This window comes from Crocodylus porosus, unplaced genomic scaffold (genome assembly GCF_001723895.1).
Source record: "Crocodylus porosus isolate Cpor-Errol unplaced genomic scaffold, CroPor_comp1, whole genome shotgun sequence".
Lineage (NCBI taxonomy): Eukaryota > Metazoa > Chordata > Crocodylia > Crocodylidae > Crocodylus > Crocodylus porosus.
Genome location: NW_017728909.1, coordinates 45,984,772 through 46,005,170, shown reverse-complemented (window position 1 = coordinate 46,005,170; position 20,399 = coordinate 45,984,772). Strand labels below are relative to the sequence as shown.

Genomic DNA, 20,399 nt, shown 5'->3' with positions numbered 1-20,399 from the left:
CATATGAGCTAGGAAAATCATAAACAAGACTTAAACTATATTTGTATGCGTCTCCTAACTCATGAGCTGTGCTCAAAGTTCCTTGCCACAGGTCAGGATTATGGTTTTCTTGTCCTTGGCCATACTTTAGCATAGAGGGAAGTAAATGGAGTAAGACTTGGCAGAGCAACCAGAGGCTCCTGTGTATGCATGTGCTCTCCCCTTTGGTGGTAGCAACTGCTGTCTGTGCAAGGAGAGCCAGATAATAGGGCTGTGCAAAGCTTTGGTCCCTGATTCAATTCAGCAAAGATTTGGCCTGATTTGGTGGCTGAACCTCTGAATCCAAATCAAATCAGAGGACCCTCTAATCTCTCCAAATTGAACTGGAATCCTCCAAATCAATTCGGAGAGATTCAGAAAGATTTGGCAATTTGGACATAGACATAGCTTTAAATGTTTTTTCTACATAACTCTAAGTAGCAGGCGGCTCATGAATGCTGCAATGCTAGGGTGAATGGAGTGTCCCATAGGAGCACAGGGAGCCCTCAGTGCACTTGGCAGCAGATCCAGGAGTGGACCGGAAGCACTTCAGGTCCACCAGGGAGCACATGGGGGGCCCCCCTGCACCTCCCCAGCTCAGTGACTGGTGCCTCCTGGGTCTGGAGGGGCACCCAGGGTCCCCCCATGGCCAAACACTGAGCTGGGGGAGCATGGGAGGGTGCGGCCAGCACGCTCCCCGGTGGACCCAGAAGTGGACCAGAAGTACTATCAGTTTGCCGCAGAGCATATGGGGGCCCACCCCACTCCGGTGGGATGTTCCATCCACCCCAGTATCGTAGCATTCACAAGCTGCACTGTTACCTCGAAGTTTGTAGAAAAAACATTTAAAGCTCCAAATCAGCATCAAATCTTCAGATTCGGATTGGGCCGAATTGAATCGGACAGTGATCTGAATCTATAAATTGAATCACTGTCCCCGATTTGGGCCGAATTCAAATTGAATAGGGCCCATTTTGCACACCCCTACCAGATAAGTATAGACGTGGCCTAAAACAATACCTAATTGTTCATAAATGATTACAAGAGTACAATGCAGTAAAGAATAGGCCTCTTGTGGCCAAGCAAAAATGACAGATGCTTAAAAAGGCATTAACATTTCAGAAATCTCCCAGTAGCACAGTTCTAGGGGGGTTTTTCTTTTTTTCAAAGAACTTATTGCACTTTCCTCCTTTGTCTCCTTCTATTAGTGCCTTTTATAATCCTTAACTCTACATGCCATGGGATGATGCCCTAACAGAACGTTCTTAATGAAGAAATCCTAAAGTTCTATAACTTGGGAGCATCATGGAATGTAACAGAACATTTTGCAAATCAAATTACAGCTACCTGTATGGGTGTCTAAATATCATCTAAATAATGGCACAACTGAAAAGGAATATGATCCAAGTCTAAATAATGGCCCATTTGCCTATGAATTAAATGTCTTCCTTTATAATCCAGTCCAACTGCTATAAGTTAGGAATTTTTGTCCAAGATGTAGTTTACACGTCTTCTTTCCTCACCTTTATCCATTGGTATTTGTCTAAATTTCTCCTGAGACTGAACATTTCCTTTCTTTTAGTTAAACTGCTAACTTGTGGGTACCTATACACTGTTTATGTCCCCTTGTCTTCTGTTTTCTACACTACAAATACTTCATTATCAAATATTTTCTTCCAATCCTTGTAAATTTCTTCTGCCATTATTTGTATTTTGTATACTGATTTGTGGGAACTAGAACTGAATATGATATGCCAGCTGTACTGGGATGTGAAAAATGTTATCTCCCACAGCTTTACATATGACCTTCCCATATATATATATTCAAAAATAGCACTGGCATTTTGGCAACAGCATTGCATTACAAGTTCATATGCTAAAACTTAGTATCTACTATTACAAGTAGGTTTTTCTCAGACTGATTGCTTTGCAGATAGGAATTGTCGGACAGCTATCTATTACATGTATTCCATTCCCTTATGTGTGTGATTTAACTTTTACTTGTAATGAATTGCATTTTGGTACAATCAGAGACCTGTTTGTGCCTGTTCTAGTATCTCAGGTCCATATGCAAGTTGATTCTGCCCTGTGGGGTTTTTTTTGAGGGTGGAGATGGGTACAGCACAGAGTTCCCTCTTTAATTAGTATTATAACTGATTTTCTGTATAATTTCACTTAAGAGATCTGGTTACTTATTGTGAGAATATCTAATGATGACTCACTGTTTATGCCTTCTCTACAATGCCAATGAAAATATTAAATAGCGAGAGCCCAGTGCTACCTTCCATTGAAATAGTGCATGTGATAGTGTTCTCAAATGGGACTCTTTCCGTTAATGCATTACTCTCTTTCCTGATCAACATTAGATTACTAATCCATGCTCTGGTAGACAAGGTTCTTTGGGTAAATCCAATATCTTTTATTAGACCACTAAAATAGTTGGAAAAATCGTGACAAATAATGATCACAAATCTCAAAGGGGCTTTTAGTCAACAAGGACACTCCTGCAGAGAGATAGGTGAAACTTTTGAAAGAGTCATCCGGATACCATGTGAAGAATTGCTGCAGTACAGAAAGAAAACCCCCATGAATTGCACACCACTAGTTATGACATATCATCCCTCCCTGGAACCTATACGGAAAATCCTCAAACAGCTGCAGCCCACATTAGAAAACCCAATTCTTTAAGAGATCTTCCCAGAACCACCCATCCTAGCCTTTAAACAAGCATGAACATCGCCAACTTCATCACCAGAAGCAAACTTCCTACATCTTGAAACACACCAAATGGATCCAGACCATTCTATGACAAGAAATGTAAAACCTGCCAACATATCTCTACCACTACACCCCACAACACAGCCATCTTACACCTGCACCTCCAGAAATGTAATATATCTCATCCACTAAATGCCCTGATGGAAAATATGCAGGAGAAACCAAACAGCTATGCACCCGAATGAATGCATACCAGAAATCTATCAAAGACAAGAATATCCAACTACCTGTGGGGGCACACTTCTCGCAAGAAAACCACTCTCTACAATCTCTCAGTTCTAATCTTCAAAGGGAATTTACAAAACACCTTTTACAGAGGAGCCCATAAGCTTAATTTCATCAACCTACTGGATACAAAAAATCGTGGACTAAATACAGACTTTGGATTTATGACACATTATAACCTGCCTAACATCAGACACCCCAGGTAACCTCCCTACTATTTACCAGCTATATTCTTATAACTAGGTCTACATTCCCCATCCCCCCACCCCACCTCTCTCTCACCCATTGACTGCCTCAATTTGCATTTTCACTGACTGGCATTCTTGCACGCATTCTGGCCTCTGGCTTCCATTCTATTCCATCCAGAAAGAGCACAAACCAACTGCAGGCGCTTCTTCAGCCTAATGAAGGGTGTTTGTACCTGAAAGATTACAAAGAAGAATTTTTCCACATATTTTAGTTGAACTAATAAGATACTGAATTTACACAAAGAACTTTGTCTGCGTATGTCTTTAGACCAACATGGCTACAACCTATACCCCTAATACATGCTCTGATATTTATTGGCACCAATGATACTTTATTTTGCAAACATGCTCCTTATCAGCTGTATTTAAAATCATAATTGTTACATTAATGCAGAGGTTCTCAAACTATGCGTCATGACCCTCCGGCAACTTAAAAGGGGGTTGCAAACTTCTCTTCCCTCCCTAGAAGCAGTGGTGTGGGGAGCAGGGCTGCTGCTGCCAGTGAGCACTCCATGCTGCAGCCACACATTACGCACCACATCCCCGCACCCAAGTCTGGCCAGCTGGTCAATGAGTGGGGGGGCATGGGTGTCCCCAGTGGCCAGCTGGCTGGACTTGGGCACAGGGAAGTGGTGTGCAAAGTGCAGCAGCAGCATGAAGTGCTCAGTGGCAGCATCAGCCCCGCACCACCACTTCTAGGACGGGAAGAGAAGTTTGCAGCCCCCTTGTCGTGGTATCAAAAAGTTTGAGAACCCCTGCATTAATGTATTAACAAATTTTAGATAGAACTAAAGCAAGAGAGATAAGTCTAGGTGATGGATCAATGAAATGGAAATATGCAGAAAAGTCAATCTAGATTGCAAGAACTACAGTAAAGAAGATTTTTGCACCAGCATCAGTGAGACTAGCTGAGATCGCACAGAGGCCAATGCCAAGAAGAGGGAGTGGGAAAGGAACTAAAGGACCACTTTCTGATAGACTGGCTGGAACCAGTCAACAACAAGTTTTAAAGTTATAGTATGCAATTCTTAATTGAATCCTTAGATGTCTTTATTATATGATTTTATATATGATTTTAGTTAAACTGAAGTGCTTTGTATTCCATTTAGCTACTGAATATATAAACCAAAGGATGCCATTGGGTTTGTGTAGCATAATATTTAGGAAAGAATTATTTGGGAGTTATAAAGCACTACCTATCTTTTAGCTGTCTCTCCAAATAAGCTTGCCAAGGATGTTCTAGTCTCCAGGTCTTTTTCTTTTCTGACTTGATCCTACAATGAATTAATTGTGCATGCTATTTTTAGATTAACTTCCAACTGCTATTAAATTCCATTTTCCTGTTTCCTATAATTCTGTCAAATTCCTTGTCTGCTAAAAATTCCCATGCTTGGTCTCAGTTCAGAAACAATTGTTTTTCTTCTTTAAATGTTTGAACAAATTGTTTAAAATGGGGTAAACTATGTTTAAAAAACATCCCGATTACTGACTTCTTCATATATTTTGATCAAGAATATGGAAACATGGTTGAACTGGTCTTGTTCAAACTTGTTTTCCAAGCTGTAATGAGATTCACAGAATAAACCACATTTGAAGTAAATCTATTCAATGGTTTTTACACTGGACATTTAAAACTTTTCCTCTGCATACAGGGTAGAACTTGCTGTTGGATTTAGGAAAAGACAGTTACATCAGCACCTTGATTTGGTTAGATCAACACCTTAGAACTAAAGATATTTTAGTTCTGGAGCTGTCTAACGTCAAAGTTCGCCTAATACATTGTTCTAAAATTTAAGCTGGCTCTAGAGCGCAAATGTTGTCATTTCACTTTCAGAAGTCTGTGTTCTACAGTGGACAGGTCTCAGCTGTGGTTGTCTGAGTTGTACGGGTAAGTGGAACTTAGCCAAAGATATCTGGTTTCTTGATGTGGCAAAGGAGGGTATTAGTTAATCTTAGATGGCTGCATTCAAGGATTTCGAACCAAACATAATGTTATGGATATCTCAAACTACTAGCACTATTTATACTTTTTCTTTCTAAAATCATAGAAACACTGCATCCAAAAGGACCTCCAGGGCCACCTAATCCAGCCCCCTAGCACAAATGCAGGATGTTCTATTTCCATCTGTGGCAGTGCATTTTTGGTGCCTGCCACTTTAATGGCAGGAGCAGGCAGCCACCAGGTACCTGATGAGGGTGGCCATTTTCAAACATAGGCCAGAGAGGCAGCAGTCTGTGTTGAGCAGCCAAGGAGGCAACATCGGGCTGAGCTGCTCCTGGAACACACTGGAGGTAAGGGTGAGGCTATGGGGACAGAGGAGACCTCATTGGTCCTGGGCATGACCTGAAACTGCACTGGGTAAGGTGGCCTGGTGGGGCTCCTTGTGGCAAGGGAGTTCCCCAGAAATGCCTGGCCAGTTACCTCCCTGGTGAAAGGTGAGGAGAGGCACCCCATAACTCCAGCCCCCAGATCCTAGTGGGTAATCAGGCAAGGAGGTCAGCAGGACCAAAGGGGGTACAGAGTGGGGTAAGGTGCCCAGAGTGAATGAGGGGCAAGGAGTCTAGTTTGGGAAAGGGCATGGAGTCTAGCAAGGGGCATGGCGCCTAGCAAGAGGCAAGGAGCCCAGAGTGTGTGTGTGGGGCAAGGAGCCCAGTATGAGTGAGCAGCAAGAAGCCCAATGAGAGAGGCTGGAGTTAGGAGCCAGGATATGATTACATCTTGGATGCCATCTGTGAGGCATTGGCCATGGTATAGGGGAGGTTTGGATAGCGCCCTCTGGCACTGGGGCATGTAAAAGGGAGCCTCCCGCATTTACTACCAGTTTATTGTAATAGCAAAGTCATGGCAGAAGAGACTGGGCAGACTGCCCCGTAAACAGGTGGGCAGGCTAGCTTGAGACGCGACCTCAAATGTGCCCCCCTGTCACACCATCCTTTCAGCTTTATGTGGGCTATATTTCAGTAGAGACATTTTGTTTGTAGACTACCTTCCTCCCATTTGTAATGGGAGAAAATGAGTTGGGTCAGCACTATGATGTGTACTACAAGTCCTGTACACACATGCATGCAGATTAGAGCTCAGTGGGCCAGTTTAAGAGCTTCTGCTTTAGAATGATGTAATCCCTTAAACAGTTTAGATGAGGGAAAAACAAATTCAGAAACCTGTACAAAACTCCAGATATTGAATTTTATATTTTATAAATCTTTTTCTTCATGCTTGTTTTCTTTTAAATTGTTAAATATTATATGTATGTGCATATGCACACAAACACACACATATACACACACTTATAATCTCTAATATATTATATATCAATTATATAACTGTAGTCATATGATTATATATTAATTGTAGTTTGCCAATCAAAGGCCAGGGCACTGTATAAACGCTCCACCAAAAGATAGCTCCTGTTTCAAAAAGCCAGCAACCGGGTGTACTGTTTACTAACTCATTTTTAAGCAGGCTATAGAAGGCATTTTGGATTATATGATACCAGTATATACACTAAATAATTTTATGAATAACTTATAGATGAAATACATTTTAGGAGGATTTTTCAACTGTAACTCTGAGATTCCTCACTTTGAGTGCTGCAGTTATCACCATAGCATTGCACTAACACAATTTTTTTCACAGAATATTCCCATATTCTGACATCATTCCAAAAGAGAGCAAAACTTTCAATATAAAGTGAAGCAGATGAAGTATGGCATCCCATACACTTCCAGAGCTCCAAAGTAGCATGAAACACAAGCCTATAAATTCTCTCCATGATCAAATAAAATAAAATTTGCTATAAGAGATGTTTAGCCAAGCACAAATATCTGAAGTATTAAGTAAATAAAATACAGAACATGACCAGCCAAGTAATTTATTTTCTAATATAGGCTTTTTCAGATTTACTTCCATATAAAAGAATCTGTAGGAGGCAAAATATTACAAAGATTTTTTTTCAAGTTAAAAGCAAATTATTTTCATTAAACAGAAATGTGAAGGAAGAAAGTTAAACTCCTTTTTTAATAATAATTAAAAGGGAATCATTCACCCTGAATCTGATGTGCTATAAATACCAAAAACTTTCTTTTATAAGATCTTGTAATTTAACTAATGCTCCTATTTTATAATAGTGTGTTTTACAGATTGGCAATAGTTTGTATATTTCACCAAAACACAGCTTCCTATTTGATGAAATCTGATGCTGAATAATAAAATCCAAACAACATGCAAGATCACTTCACTTGAGTTTTATAATGCATTTTATGCATGTGGCAAATATGAAAGGGAAATATAATTTGTGGGACACATGCTTCTAACTATCACAAATAGAAAAGGACAAATGGAATCATTATAATGAAGTACCTACCCAATAAACACGTTTTTCTTTTTTTCCCCTTTGACAATTTTAATTTTAACTAAAAATCTTGTTACATTGTTTAAATTATTTTTATCTTCTAAAGTAAAAGCCCATCATAAAATGACATGCAAAACTCTGAAGTGATACTGATTGTTCAGTTAAAAATAATACTAAATATGTATATATGTATGTAAATATTTAAGTAAAGTTCCAAAACGACAGTACCTACTATTCATAGAACAGATACAGATACAGAAATGTACCTTTCTGATATGTCTCAACCTAGATATGTGAAGACTTACTTTAGGAATTAAATGTGGGCATAAGGCATGCCACTCAGACAAGGATTTCCAAGATTTACACTTTATTCATGTTTGGGCACAGGGTTTCAATTAGTGCCCATCTCTGCTAGAAATGATGAAATAGTTTTATCACCAGCCAGATTCTGACTTCTGCCAAAATTGCCAACATTGTTGTTAGTTAACAAAAATAAACTGAGACCACAGAAAAAGGATTCTCTCTAAAGCAGGACTATCCAACTTCTAAGGAGCTGGGGGCTGCCCACTCTGTGGGCTGCACCAGCAGGGGCTGCACATGGACCACAACAGGGCAAGGCAGAGACCCGCCGGGCAGCATGCTATATGGACATCCCCAGCCACACCACGCACCCATGTGGGCACTCCTTCCCCTGCATTGCTGCACCTTACGTCCACGTGGCCCCAACCTCACCCTCTGCTTCCCATGCTGTGCTGCATTGCCCCCTGGAGAAGGGATAGGCAGAGGGAGCCCCAAGACTCTGGAGTGATGGGGGAGGGACAGATGGGTAGGAGCCTGGGGATTGCAACTTAATCCCTTAGTCCCCAGACCATTGGTTGGACAGCTATTATCTAAAGTATATGCAATTTTAATAGAGAAAGAGATGGACAGAAGAGATTTAGCAAATGAAAGCTTGGGAAAGACTGGGGGGAAAAATACTGAGATGGCTAAATAGAGAGAAACAGTACCTTCTATATCTGTTTTACAAAAATAAACTTTTACAAAATACTCCACAGATGGTACCTATCTCCAGCTAAGACTGAATACATATCTTCTAACAAACGCAGGGTAGGATGGCACCTTAATACATCATCCTGGAGAGGCTGAGGAGAAAGAGGCTTCTTTCACATTTGTGGCAGCTGTGCCCAGAGGTGCAAATATTCTGGGAGGAAGTGACCAGAGTGATAACTACTGTGGTAAGTGATAACATCCCTTTGGACCTACTGGATTATCTATTGAATGCCCCAGTAAAGGAAGTTTTAGTTTGTGCACAAAATTACTGAATCATATAATTATTAATATATTCATTATATAAATAATACCTGATAAATTATAAGAGTTGTTGTATATTTTTTTTTAAAGATGTAGCAAATTAAACTTTACAGAATTTCTTTGTATTACTCCTGCATTGGAATTTTGTTTCTACAGTTGCCTGAGTAACAAACGTTTAAAAAAAGACCTAGACAGAGACCAACAACTTGTATTTAGTTAGTTTGTTGTTCAGTAGATTGAAGACTACTGAACTGTCAGGATAACAATTTTCACATGGGTTTTAACTTAAACAGACTTTGAGAAGTAAAATGGTGGATATCCCATTTCCAATTTGCTAATGGGTCCAACTCCAAAAACATTTACAAAATGGCTACCTGAGAAAAATGCTCCATGGCAGCAAGTGTGCTGAGGAGGCCTGTGGAAAGCAACTAGAACCCAAATGGGAAAAGCACTGGCTAATGTACGGATACAGTCAGAATATGCAATAATGCAGAACAAATTCTATGCAGCTTCTACTAGAGTGCCTTCCATGGAGCTCCAGTTGCAACCTAAAACTGATTTCTCCTTAAAAAATAGAACACTAGGGCAGATTCATAGACATTAGGGCTGGAAGGGATCTCAGAAGATCATCAAGTCCAGCCCCCTGCCTGAAGGGCTGGAAGTCAGCTGGGGTCATAGGATCCCAACAAGATAAGCATCCAACTTACTCTTGAAGGTGTTCATTGCAGGTGCTTGAAGCACCTCTGATGGCAGGCTGTTTCAGACCTTGGGGGTCGGACAGTAAAGAAATTCTTATCATAGAATCAATGAGTCGGAAGGGACCTAGACAAATCATCTAGTCCAACCCCCTGCCATGGGCAGGAAGGAGCACTGGGGGGTGGGAGGGGTCATAAGACCCCAGCCAGGTGCCTATCCAGTCTCCTCTTGAAGATTTCCAGGGAAGGTGAGAGCACCACCTCTCTGGGAAGCCTATTCCAGGCTCTGGCCACCCTTACAGTGAAGTAGTTCTTCCTAATATCTAACCTAAACCTATCCTCCCTCAGCTTGTGGCCATTGTTCCTGGTAACTCCAAGGGGGGCCCTGGTGAACAAATTTTCCCCAAGTCCCTGCTGGTGGCCCCGATAAGGTTGTAGGCAGCCACAGGATCCCCCCTCAGTCTCTTCTTGCGAAGACTGAAGAGATTCAGGTCCCTCAGCCTCTTCTCATAGGGCTGGCCATGAAGGCCCCCGACCATATGAGTGGCCTCCTCTGGACCCTCTCCAGGTTCTCCACATCCCTCTTGAAGTGCGGTGCCCAGAACTGGACACAGTACTCCAGCTGCGGCCTGACCAGCGCCGCATAGAGGGAGAGCAAGACCTCTGTGGACCTGTTAGTGATGCCCCTGTTGATGCATGACAGGGTACAGTTGGCTCTGCCTATTGCTTCGTCGCATTGGCTCCTGATGTCCAGCCTGAAATGGTCTTGCAGTAGTTTATAACTGTTCAACCTCATCATCCCTTGGGGTGCTCTGGTGAACAAATGTTCCCCCAGAAACTGGTGGTTACCCCTGATAAACTTATAGGTGGCCATCAGATCACCCCTGAGCCTGCACTTTTCCAGGCTAAAGAGCCCCATGGCTCTCAGCCTGTTGTTGTAAAGTCTGTTTTCCTGACCTCTGCTCATGCGCGTGGCTGTTCTCTGGACTCTTTCAAGCTTCTCCACATTCTTTTTGAATTGTGGAGCTCAAAACTGGATGCAACACTCCAGCTGCAGCCTCAACAAAGCTGAGTACAGCAGGAGAATGACGTCCCGGGATTTGCTTGAGAAGCATCAATGGATGCAAGCCAGAGTTTTGGTCGAACTTTACTAGCTGCAGCATCACACTGCAGGCTCATGTTCATTTTGTGGTCAATGATGACCCCCAAGATGGCAATTTGATGTGAATTTCCCAAGGACAGAAGGGTCCAAGCTTGTTCAGGAATAGGCAAGTTACTCCTGTCTGCCAGCCTGGTTGAATCTAGCCAGGAGGAAGAGAGTTGTATATATAATAAATGTATGCATCCATCCACTGCTCATTTGAAAAAATCTAAATTAATATACACAATAGTGTAGCTTACCTGTAGTTTCTGGGTCAAAGAGTCCCTCTGTGCCTGAAGCTCTCTGGCATTGTCAATTTCTTGTTTCAATCGTTCTATTTCCTGAGGGAAGAAAAACAACTTATTACCTGACCTGAACACAGGTTACAGATAATATACTTATTCTCTTCTGTCCAAATCATTCTAATTATGACACTGAACAACTGCTTACCTTGACATTTCCAGTGTGTTACATGTAAAAATCACTAATAGCATGGCTTCAGCAACTTCTGTATTGTATTCATTTGCATGTTAGAAATTTACACTCCTATACTGAGTTATATGAGTTGTTGCTCAAAATGCAATAAGTAACATGTTTGCCATCAAAGTATACAGTTTGTTCACCTGGCCCCCACCCCTCTTCCCCTGAGAAGGACTGGATTATTATTTTCTCCTGTGCTTTCTTGCTTTTGGCTCAGAACCTGTCTGAAGGCACATTAAGCAGAACCAGGTAGGGGATAAAATGTACCTCTAAGAAAACAACAGGACTTTCATGGCTTATAAGTAAGGAATATAAACTAATTTTAAAACAGAGGGCATATTTTAAATTTCTTTCTATGAATCTCGCTTCTCTGAAAAGGGAAGGCATTACTTGCAGCTGTGTTTTAAACTAAATACTTTTACAGATATCAGTTGCCTACAGTTGGAATCTGAAGTTTTGCTTGGACCGCTGCTGTGAAGAAATGATGTATGTGCCTCAGTGCATGATTTCTTTAGCAAGAAGAGATAGTTGAGGAGATGGAACAGAACTAAAAGTAGATTTTTGGCTTAGATACACCAGATCCAAACAACAGTTGTAACAGTTAATATATGAGAAAAAATATTAGTTTCAAATAGGCCAAAAAAAAAAGAATTATTTTTATTTTATTCCACGCACAGGAATGAATACTGTGCTCACCAGAGATTTAAAATTTAACAATAAAAACTTTTATAAAGCACATATTTTTTAACCCAGTTTCCTTGCTATGAATAAAGTTTGGTATATACCTCTTCTTTTTTCTTCAGTGTTGACTCTAATTCCTGTATCGTCTGGTTTAATTCTGTTTTATGTGTGTGAACTGCATTCGCTTGACTACTCACACACTCCAGCTCAGTCACCTATGGAGAAAAATATCAACAATAGACAAAGAATGAACCGACAATGGAATTTCAAGGTACTATGGCCTCTTTGCATTACCACTTATATCTGAAGTGTACATCTGCTGAAACACGCTTCTTGAGTCTGAACAATAATTTTCACTTAAACCAATTTAAATTTTATTTGTGAAAATTAATACAAAATTCTTTACCCTATTGTTATGCATAGTATTTGCCTCACCTGAAATATTTTTTGTTGACATTTCTGTGAGAGTTAAAGATACTATTGTATGAAAAAAGCCATTTGAACATAGAAATGTATTTGCTTTGAAAATGGTCATGGAAGAAGCAGCACTACCTTTCTCTAGAGGTGGTTAGAAGACTGATCACAAATTTGTCTAATCTAATCTATCCTTCTAAAGTTCTTAATACTGTACCATGCTAACCAACTAAGCCACAATGTACACCTTGTGAACCATTAACTTTTCTCAACTTCAATTTCTGAATCGCACAGAAAATTTAATACTGCATACTTACCTACTCACACATGGCTAACAACATCTGAACTTCTTTATATTTTCAGACTTCCCCTATTGGTCACAAAGCCAGTGGCTACACACACTGTCCTATACAGTTCTCTTGATTACTCCTTCCATTTGTCCTTGGATAAAATGCATTGTGATGGCATATACACATTTTTACTTGAAGAGATGTTAGCTTGCCTTTTATTCAGAGACAAATGATGCCCGAGAGAACAATGGGCCATATTTTGTACACCTATGAATTACAATCTGCACTGTCATAAACTACATAAAAATGTCAACGTTCATAAAACTTTCAGACCACTGATGGAGTGACTATGAGGTTTTTTTTCACAGTGCTGCCAGATTATTAATAAATAACATTAAACTATTCCTGCACAAAGCCTGAAAACACAATTTTCTAGATGAGCTATTTCCACCCTAAATCTAAAAGTACAGTATCCTTTAGTGACCATAATTACTACTTTTTTACTTAAATACAAATGCATGTGCTCCATAACTATGAAGCATTTCATAAAAAAGGGCCAGATTTTCAGACGATTTCGATCCGTGTACATTTATTGAAGCCAATGGAGTTGCATCTCTTTGTAGTAGCTCTAAATTTTGTGTAAAAGTTTTTTGAAGCAATACACGTGATGTGGGTTACCAAAATATAAAGACAAAAATGCTTTCCCCTCTATGAAATTCTCTTGTATGGATGACCCTTTATGAAGACTGAGTACACTCTAGGGCTGCATCCAGATGTGCATGGACGTTTTGTTCCCTAGAAACTAGTGGCAGTGTACCATGTGCCACCACTAGTTGTCCATGGGGAACACCTGTGGCACCCATGTGCTAGCACATAGCAAGTTATCCCAGGAGGGGTAGGGGAAGCTGGGGCCAGCAGCCTTACTTGGAGTTTTGGGGGCCTCCCATGGCTGCAGCAGTGACAATCCTGCTATGCAGAGCCTGGCTGGCAGTGGAGTGTGGCTCTGGCCAGTCAGGCTCTGGCTTTGGGCAGTGCACACTACTGCCACGTGCACAACTCTGTTTTTTTTCTCCATAGGTTTTTTTGACCCCTGGATATCCAGAAGTCAAAAAACCCCTCTGCGCTACTCCCCTGAAGCACAGAGAACAACAGAACATGCAGTATGTGGTACCTCAGATATGTCTGTGGCACTAACATGGCTGCACTTATCTGGACGTGGCCTAGGAAGGCAAGAATTAGAAACAGTGGCTGTCAGCAATGTGAGAGGCAAAGGCAGGTGATAACTTGCCCCTTCTTGCTCCCTGGAGTCAGGATTCTGGGATAAAGTGGCCTAGCAGCGGACTCTGAAGTAGCACCTTTACAGTCTCAAAAGCTGTAGTTATATCAACTATCCCAGATTATAAACTGCTTTTTCAAGTTTAAAAACTTGTCTGCTGGTCAAGGGGAATAAGGAAAAGTAGGGTTATTAAAGATTAAAGTAAAAGGAAACAGGGAAGGAGGACAAGTACCCTTTTCTCTCCAAAAACAACGGGAGAGCAGTAACCTCCATGACAAGTACAAGTGACTTTTAAAGGAAATGTATGATTACGTAGACCTCAAATGGGTGTTCATTTCTAGTAGTGAAAATTTCTGAGAAATCTGCTTTGGGAAGAGGCAGGGAACAGTGGCTGTTGCTCCCCTCCGCTCCTCTCCCCTCCCAGACTGGGAGAGGAGCATACCGGCATTTGTTTGCAAGGCAATCTTCCAAGATGATACCTGGAAGATCTTTCTCCTGCAGAGGGCATTCTCCCCTCCCCACAGGAGAAGTTGAATGAACACTTGTCCACCCATAGTTTCTACTGGGAGAGCAGTGATTCTTCTGGTAGAAATGTAACGTGTACATTTCTCACATCCACCATATAAAACAAAAGACAAAATAATTCACAACTTCTGGGAGGATAGTCTTGGTCATGTAGATGGAACTGCCTTATCTGCTGGGATTCTTCCAAATGAAAAATCTTCTACTCTCATATCAGAAAATTGATGCCAGAGTTATTTGTGTTTTTAAAATTTACAAACTCCATGACTATTCACTTAATAGGAATAACTCAAACTACTATAACTAAACAAAGATAGGAATCTCTTTAGGATATTTATGACTGCAGATAATAAATGTATTTCATCATTATCACTGCAAAAAACAAATAAAAGAAGTGTGACTAATACAAACACTTTGCGCTAAATGCACAAAAGGACCTGACGGCTTAAGTAACACTTTGGGCATGAAAAACTAGCATTTAGATGCAACAAATTCTCAATATCCCTGTTCAGCTGCCACTTAAAATCCCTTTGATCCCTAAGATTCTGCCACTGGTGCTGCCAAGCATTTCAGAACTTCAGTTATTTTGTCTGTGGGTATAATCTAGGGGTGCACGGATAGAAATTTCTTGGGCCAATACCAATAGCCGATTTTTAAGGAGGCATATTGGCCGATACAGATCCAATTTCCAATACAGCTGAGTCCAGCTGCTAAGTCCATTGTGCTGGAAGGGGAGAAGGGAGGGAAGAGGTGTGTGTGTGTGGGGGGCAGATCAACGCCCCCTGCATTGAGGGAGGGGGCAGGGGCAGGCGCTGCCCAGTTGGGATAGGGCAGGGCAGGGTGTGCAATGAAGCCATGGCTTATCAGGGGGGTGGCTCCCACTGCTGCTTGCACCCTGGGAGGGCATGGTGGGGGCGCATGCCCCCAGATCTTTGCGGAGCAGGGGGGCTGTGCTGGGAACTTTTCAGCAGGGGCTGGGCTTGGGGAGGGGGCTATGGAGGGGGATGCAGCCCCCACAAATTTCACTGTAGTTCTGCTCCCAGCACTGCTGCTGCCACGTGCCTGGTGCAGCCCTGGTTTCTTCCTGGCAAGTGAGTGGAGTTGGGGCACTGAGCCGGGGCTCCACCAGGTATGTGGTGGCGGTGGTGCTGGGAGCAGGGCTATGGCAAAATTTAGGATGGCTGTAGCCCAAGATCTGTAGCCCCGGCTTCAGACTACCCACCCCTCCTCACCCTGCCCGATGCAGATCCAGGGGCACATGCTCCTCCCGTGACCTCCCGGGGTGCAAGCAGCAGCAGGAGCCCCCCACCCTGCCATGCCCCATCTGTGCAGCACTTATCCCTGCCCCCTCCCTTACCATGGGGGGCATTGATCTGCCCCCCATGCCCCTTCCCTCCCCCCTCCCCTTCTACCACAATGGACTTACCACCTGCATGCAGCTCTGCTCCTTGCTGCCTGAGTACTGTGCTGTGGCTGCGTGCACGCATGAACATTTATCTGCCAAATTATTGGTCACATCGAGCCAATTTCCAATATGGACAATTTTCTTTATATCGGTACCAATCTGACATCAGACCGAAGTATTGGTGCACCTCTAGTGTAATCCAATAAACATTTTCAAACATGTCTTAACTTCCCTTGAATGAAGGTGGGAGCAGGTCTCTTAAACCCAATATCTGAATGGTTTCCAGTGTTCAGCTGGGATGTGGAAATCCAAGGTTCAAATCCATCCTTTCCTGCTTGGTATGGGGTGGGGTTTGTACCTCAACCTTCTCACCTTCTAAATGTGTGCTCTACAATAGCATGCATGGTCTTCTAAGGTGGGTCAATATCAGTCCCTTTGGCAAAGTTGTTCCACTTTGACCAAATAATCAAATATTCCCCACAGAGAGAGTGCGTACAGTTGTAAATCCTGATGATTATAGCACTTATTTGGGATTCTTGGGTTCTAGCCTCTGGTTTAATGAATATTTAATTTTTTACATGAAGTGTAACAGCTTCAACTGTTCATATTCCAGAGTATGTTTTAGCCTGGCAGTTAGAGCATTCACTTGGAAGGTGGGAGACCAGAATTCAAGTTTTACTCCACATCAGACAAAGCATGAGGAGGAGGAACTTGCTCTTCAGATACCCCTTTGGGCAGGGGGCTGGACTCGATGATCTCCCGAGGTCCCTTCCAGCCATAATGTCTATGAAATCTATGAAAGGACCAACTCCTTCTCCCCTGTATTATTTCATAAGAAATATCTGACCTGTCTTCAAAAAAAGGTTAACAGCTGTGAATCCCAAGTGCAGGGAAATACCTAACTGTTGGAGAAAAGCAGGGTAAAGTCCCACCTTTCTCCTCAGCATTTTATAGTGGCTAGATGGCCAGCTCCCTTCAGCTTGCTAGCTTCTATTAATATCTTTCTTAGGCACCTAATTATCCCTAAGAAGAAGGAACTTGGACACTCAACAGTGTGGTTCCTCAAAATGACTGGGCACATAAAAGCTAGCAGTTGAACTAGTGAAAGGAAGAAGCAGCAAATAAAACAAGTTCTATAATATTACATTATTTTATACTGATTGCAACCTATAAGTTACACTGTCTGAACTTTGCTGTATTCTTCTCTTATAAATCTGATGTCTCTCTTTCACTGATTATGTTAAGAAAATAACATTACTGCCAACAACTTTATTTATTGTCAGTGAAAAATTAATATTTCAGGTCAAGATCCACAAAGATATGTAGGTGCCTTCCTCCTATTATTTGATCACATGCCTAAAATCTTTTGTGGATCTTGACCTTAAAATTACAAGCTAGACAACAGATTCACTATTAAAATGCATTTACTCTGACAAGAAAGGTATTCAAATTATTGTTTTTCTATGGTTTTGAGAAGATGCCAAGAATATGCAAGAAGAGAACACCACCAAGAATGCCTGTAGGAAAAAAAGCTGTATGTAACCCACTCCAAAATCTGTAAAGTATGATGGGATAAATAATGATGCAGTATGAAAAATGTACAATTGAATGCAGCGGTAACAGAAAGTAAAGCCTAAGGCAATGACCTGGATAGAATATATTTGCTCTATTTTCTTTGTTTCAGCTTGAATTTATTTGTTTTCATGACTAGTGGTCCAAGAAACATTAAAAATCATTTTGTATGCATTGGAAGTAAAAGAGGCAAACCAGGTGGAAAATATCTTTTGCTGACAGGACAAGCTTTTTAGTTTTTCTTATTGTAGTTTGGATTTTTTCTGTGAGAGATGAAGATCATTTTGTTGTGTGTGAGTATAAGTTCTCATGAAATATCAGAAATCAACTACAACCCATCCTGAAACAGAAACCTTTCTTTCATAAAGAGAAAGCCTTGTGTACAATTCTGACATCAGCATACTTTCCTGCTACCTGTACCATCTCTCCTGTCTCTTATCATAATTTAAGATTATAGCCTTCCTGAGGCAGGGATTGTCTTTTTTCACTTGTTTGTGCAGTTCCTAGCACAACAGTACCCACTTATAGGTTCACATTAGTAGGGTCCATACACAACAATTGTTCAAAATCTGCACATGGTTATAACAATTGTGTGTGCACTTATGAGACATGAAGACACAAAATGAAATGTTAAAATATCGAATGGCCCATGTACACATTTGCTATAAATAAATTAGAATGATAGTAACTGCATATAGAAATATAAATGAAAACTATAATCTTGCCATGCTAACCACATAGTACTAGGAGGCTAATATTTAGCTGCTTCTTAATTACAGGCTAGGCTGTAAGTTATACTTATCTAGCTTTTTAACTATTCAAGTAAAACGTAACATCACTTCAGGTCATTAGAAGAGTAACTAGAGTAAGCAGAATTGAGAGCGACAGACTTGGGGGTGGAAAACATCCATGAATAGGCATCATATTATAATTAGTGTAAGATTCTATATTCTAGTGGATGAACTGCTACATTCATTAACATCTCACCATTCCTTCTGTCATCCTATTTTGTCATCTTAATTTCCATTTCCATTTTTAAAAATGTCTTTCTTGGTATGATAAAACCAAACTGTGAACCTTTAATTTGAACTAGTGCAGGGGATGTCAGCTGGAGGTATGTGTACCCCTGGCAGTAATTGAGAAGGGCCTAGGGGGTATGTGTGGGTGGGCAGGGATGGAGTGCCACTATGCACCATCCCATGCTGCCACTGCCTGCCCAAGCAAACACAGAAGACAGGGGAGGCTTGCACGTGGTGCTGCTGCTTTGTGTTCGGCCACACACCAACCGTCCCCCCACCCCATGGCTCCATGTCTGGCCACCCGGGGGTACATTGCTCCACATCTGGCTGCTGGGGGATCCAAAAAGGTCAAAAACCCCTGCACTAGTGAGCAGTTATGCACACAATCATGCTCACTGGTAGCACTGATAAGTCATTATTCACACAAGCAGTCCCTCTGACTGCTCACCTCCCCACTAATATAGTTAGAGAATGAAATTATGGGCTCTCATTCAGCAAGTATTTCAAGCACATCTTAAAATTAAGCGTATGTTTAAGTATTTTGCTGAACTGGGTCCCTAGCACTTCATTTGCTCATAATGACAATGACTGGTAAATTTTAAGCCTTTCAAAGTCTTGATAGATTTGATGAGTCTGTAGAACGTACTATAGTACTTCAGGGTACTTTGGGCAGGTTGGATATTGGGTTCCAGGTTCCCTGTGGATTTTTCAGGCTTGATTTAAGGATGTATATTTCCTTTGAAGTAAAAAATACTAGTTCTGGAATAGAATTATCAGTCCATTTCTATATGTTAATGAGCTTTTATGCCTATTTTAGGATTTTTTTTTTTTAAGTGGCAGAGCGACTAGGACTAGGATACTTTTCCAACTTTTGTATTTTACAAACACATAGGATTGGTTGAGGTCTCTCTCATCCAATATGTACTGTATGCATGCTCCATATTATTTCTTAGGAATTTTCTGTAAATTAGAAAGCTAGAATTAAAAAAAAATTGGAACTAGGAATCTTTTCCTCTTCCAGGGAGGCCCAAGAATTGAATCATATTCCTTCTCTTCTTGTTTTCTCAGTTTTCTTCCTTCTAGTTGAAGAATTTTCTAGGAAGTATATTTTTTCATTATACATTTCTATTATTACTAGCCGATTGCCCATCAGGAATGACAGGGGGTAGGGCGGGGATGGGGGGACAGAGTGCCATCATCCACCACCCCACGCAGCTGCTGTCTCCCAGGAGCAGGGGTGGAAGCTTGCCCTGCCATCCCTTCCATCCCCCTCAGCCAGCACCCTGTGCCACTGCCACCTGCAGGATGCAGGGCCAGGGGTGGAAGAGCAGGTCAGCGGTGCTGGCCTTGCCCCCCGTCTTCCCCCCCCACTCCAACCTTGACATCATGGCGCTGTTCCACCACACCACTGTCTCCTGTCTGGAACGCTCTTGGAGCACTGATTGGTTGTTCCAGGCAACCAATCAGAATGTGAATAAAGCGTATGGACAGACAGACAGACAGACAGACAGACAGACAAAGGCTTTTATAATATTAGCATTTCGGTTACATGCTTCCGAAATGTAATGTTCTAATTCTAATATAATATTAGAATCAAATCTAAATTCCAATAATATTAAAGTTTTGGTTACATGCTTACATGTTTATAGTTCCACATAATGATTTACTTCTGGGGTAGCATGCAAAAATTGAATGAGTATTTTCCATGTTTTGCAAGGCATAGATAGAATCTGGGGTTAGCACTTTCATAATTTATTCATACATACAGTATTTTCCTTCTTAGAGATAGCTAACCGAGATTAATGGTATTATTGGTGCCTTAATATTTTTCTGTAGCAGCTCTCCTTTTTAAAAAAAAAATACTGTATTTTCTAACATACACCATGCCCTGAGATATAATATTGCACTGCATTTTTGAAAGGTAGAATGAAAAAAAGAAATGGTTGCACAGAGAAAGGACAGAACCTAATCT

At 41.3% G+C, this 20,399-nt stretch overlaps 1 protein-coding gene across 1 annotated transcript in view; it reads right to left on the bottom strand.

Annotated features, from left to right (window-relative positions):
* The window catches only part of HOMER1 (homer scaffolding protein 1), a 149,883-nt gene that overhangs the window by 5,064 nt on the left and 124,420 nt on the right, over positions 1-20,399 (bottom strand). Inside the window, exons 7-8 of the mRNA XM_019532195.1 lie at positions 12,034-12,144; positions 11,029-11,109 (exon numbers count right to left, since the gene is read on the bottom strand). Coding sequence (XP_019387740.1) covers positions 11,029-11,109; positions 12,034-12,144 — 192 coding nt within the window. The remainder of the gene's footprint in view (positions 1-11,028; positions 11,110-12,033; positions 12,145-20,399) is intronic.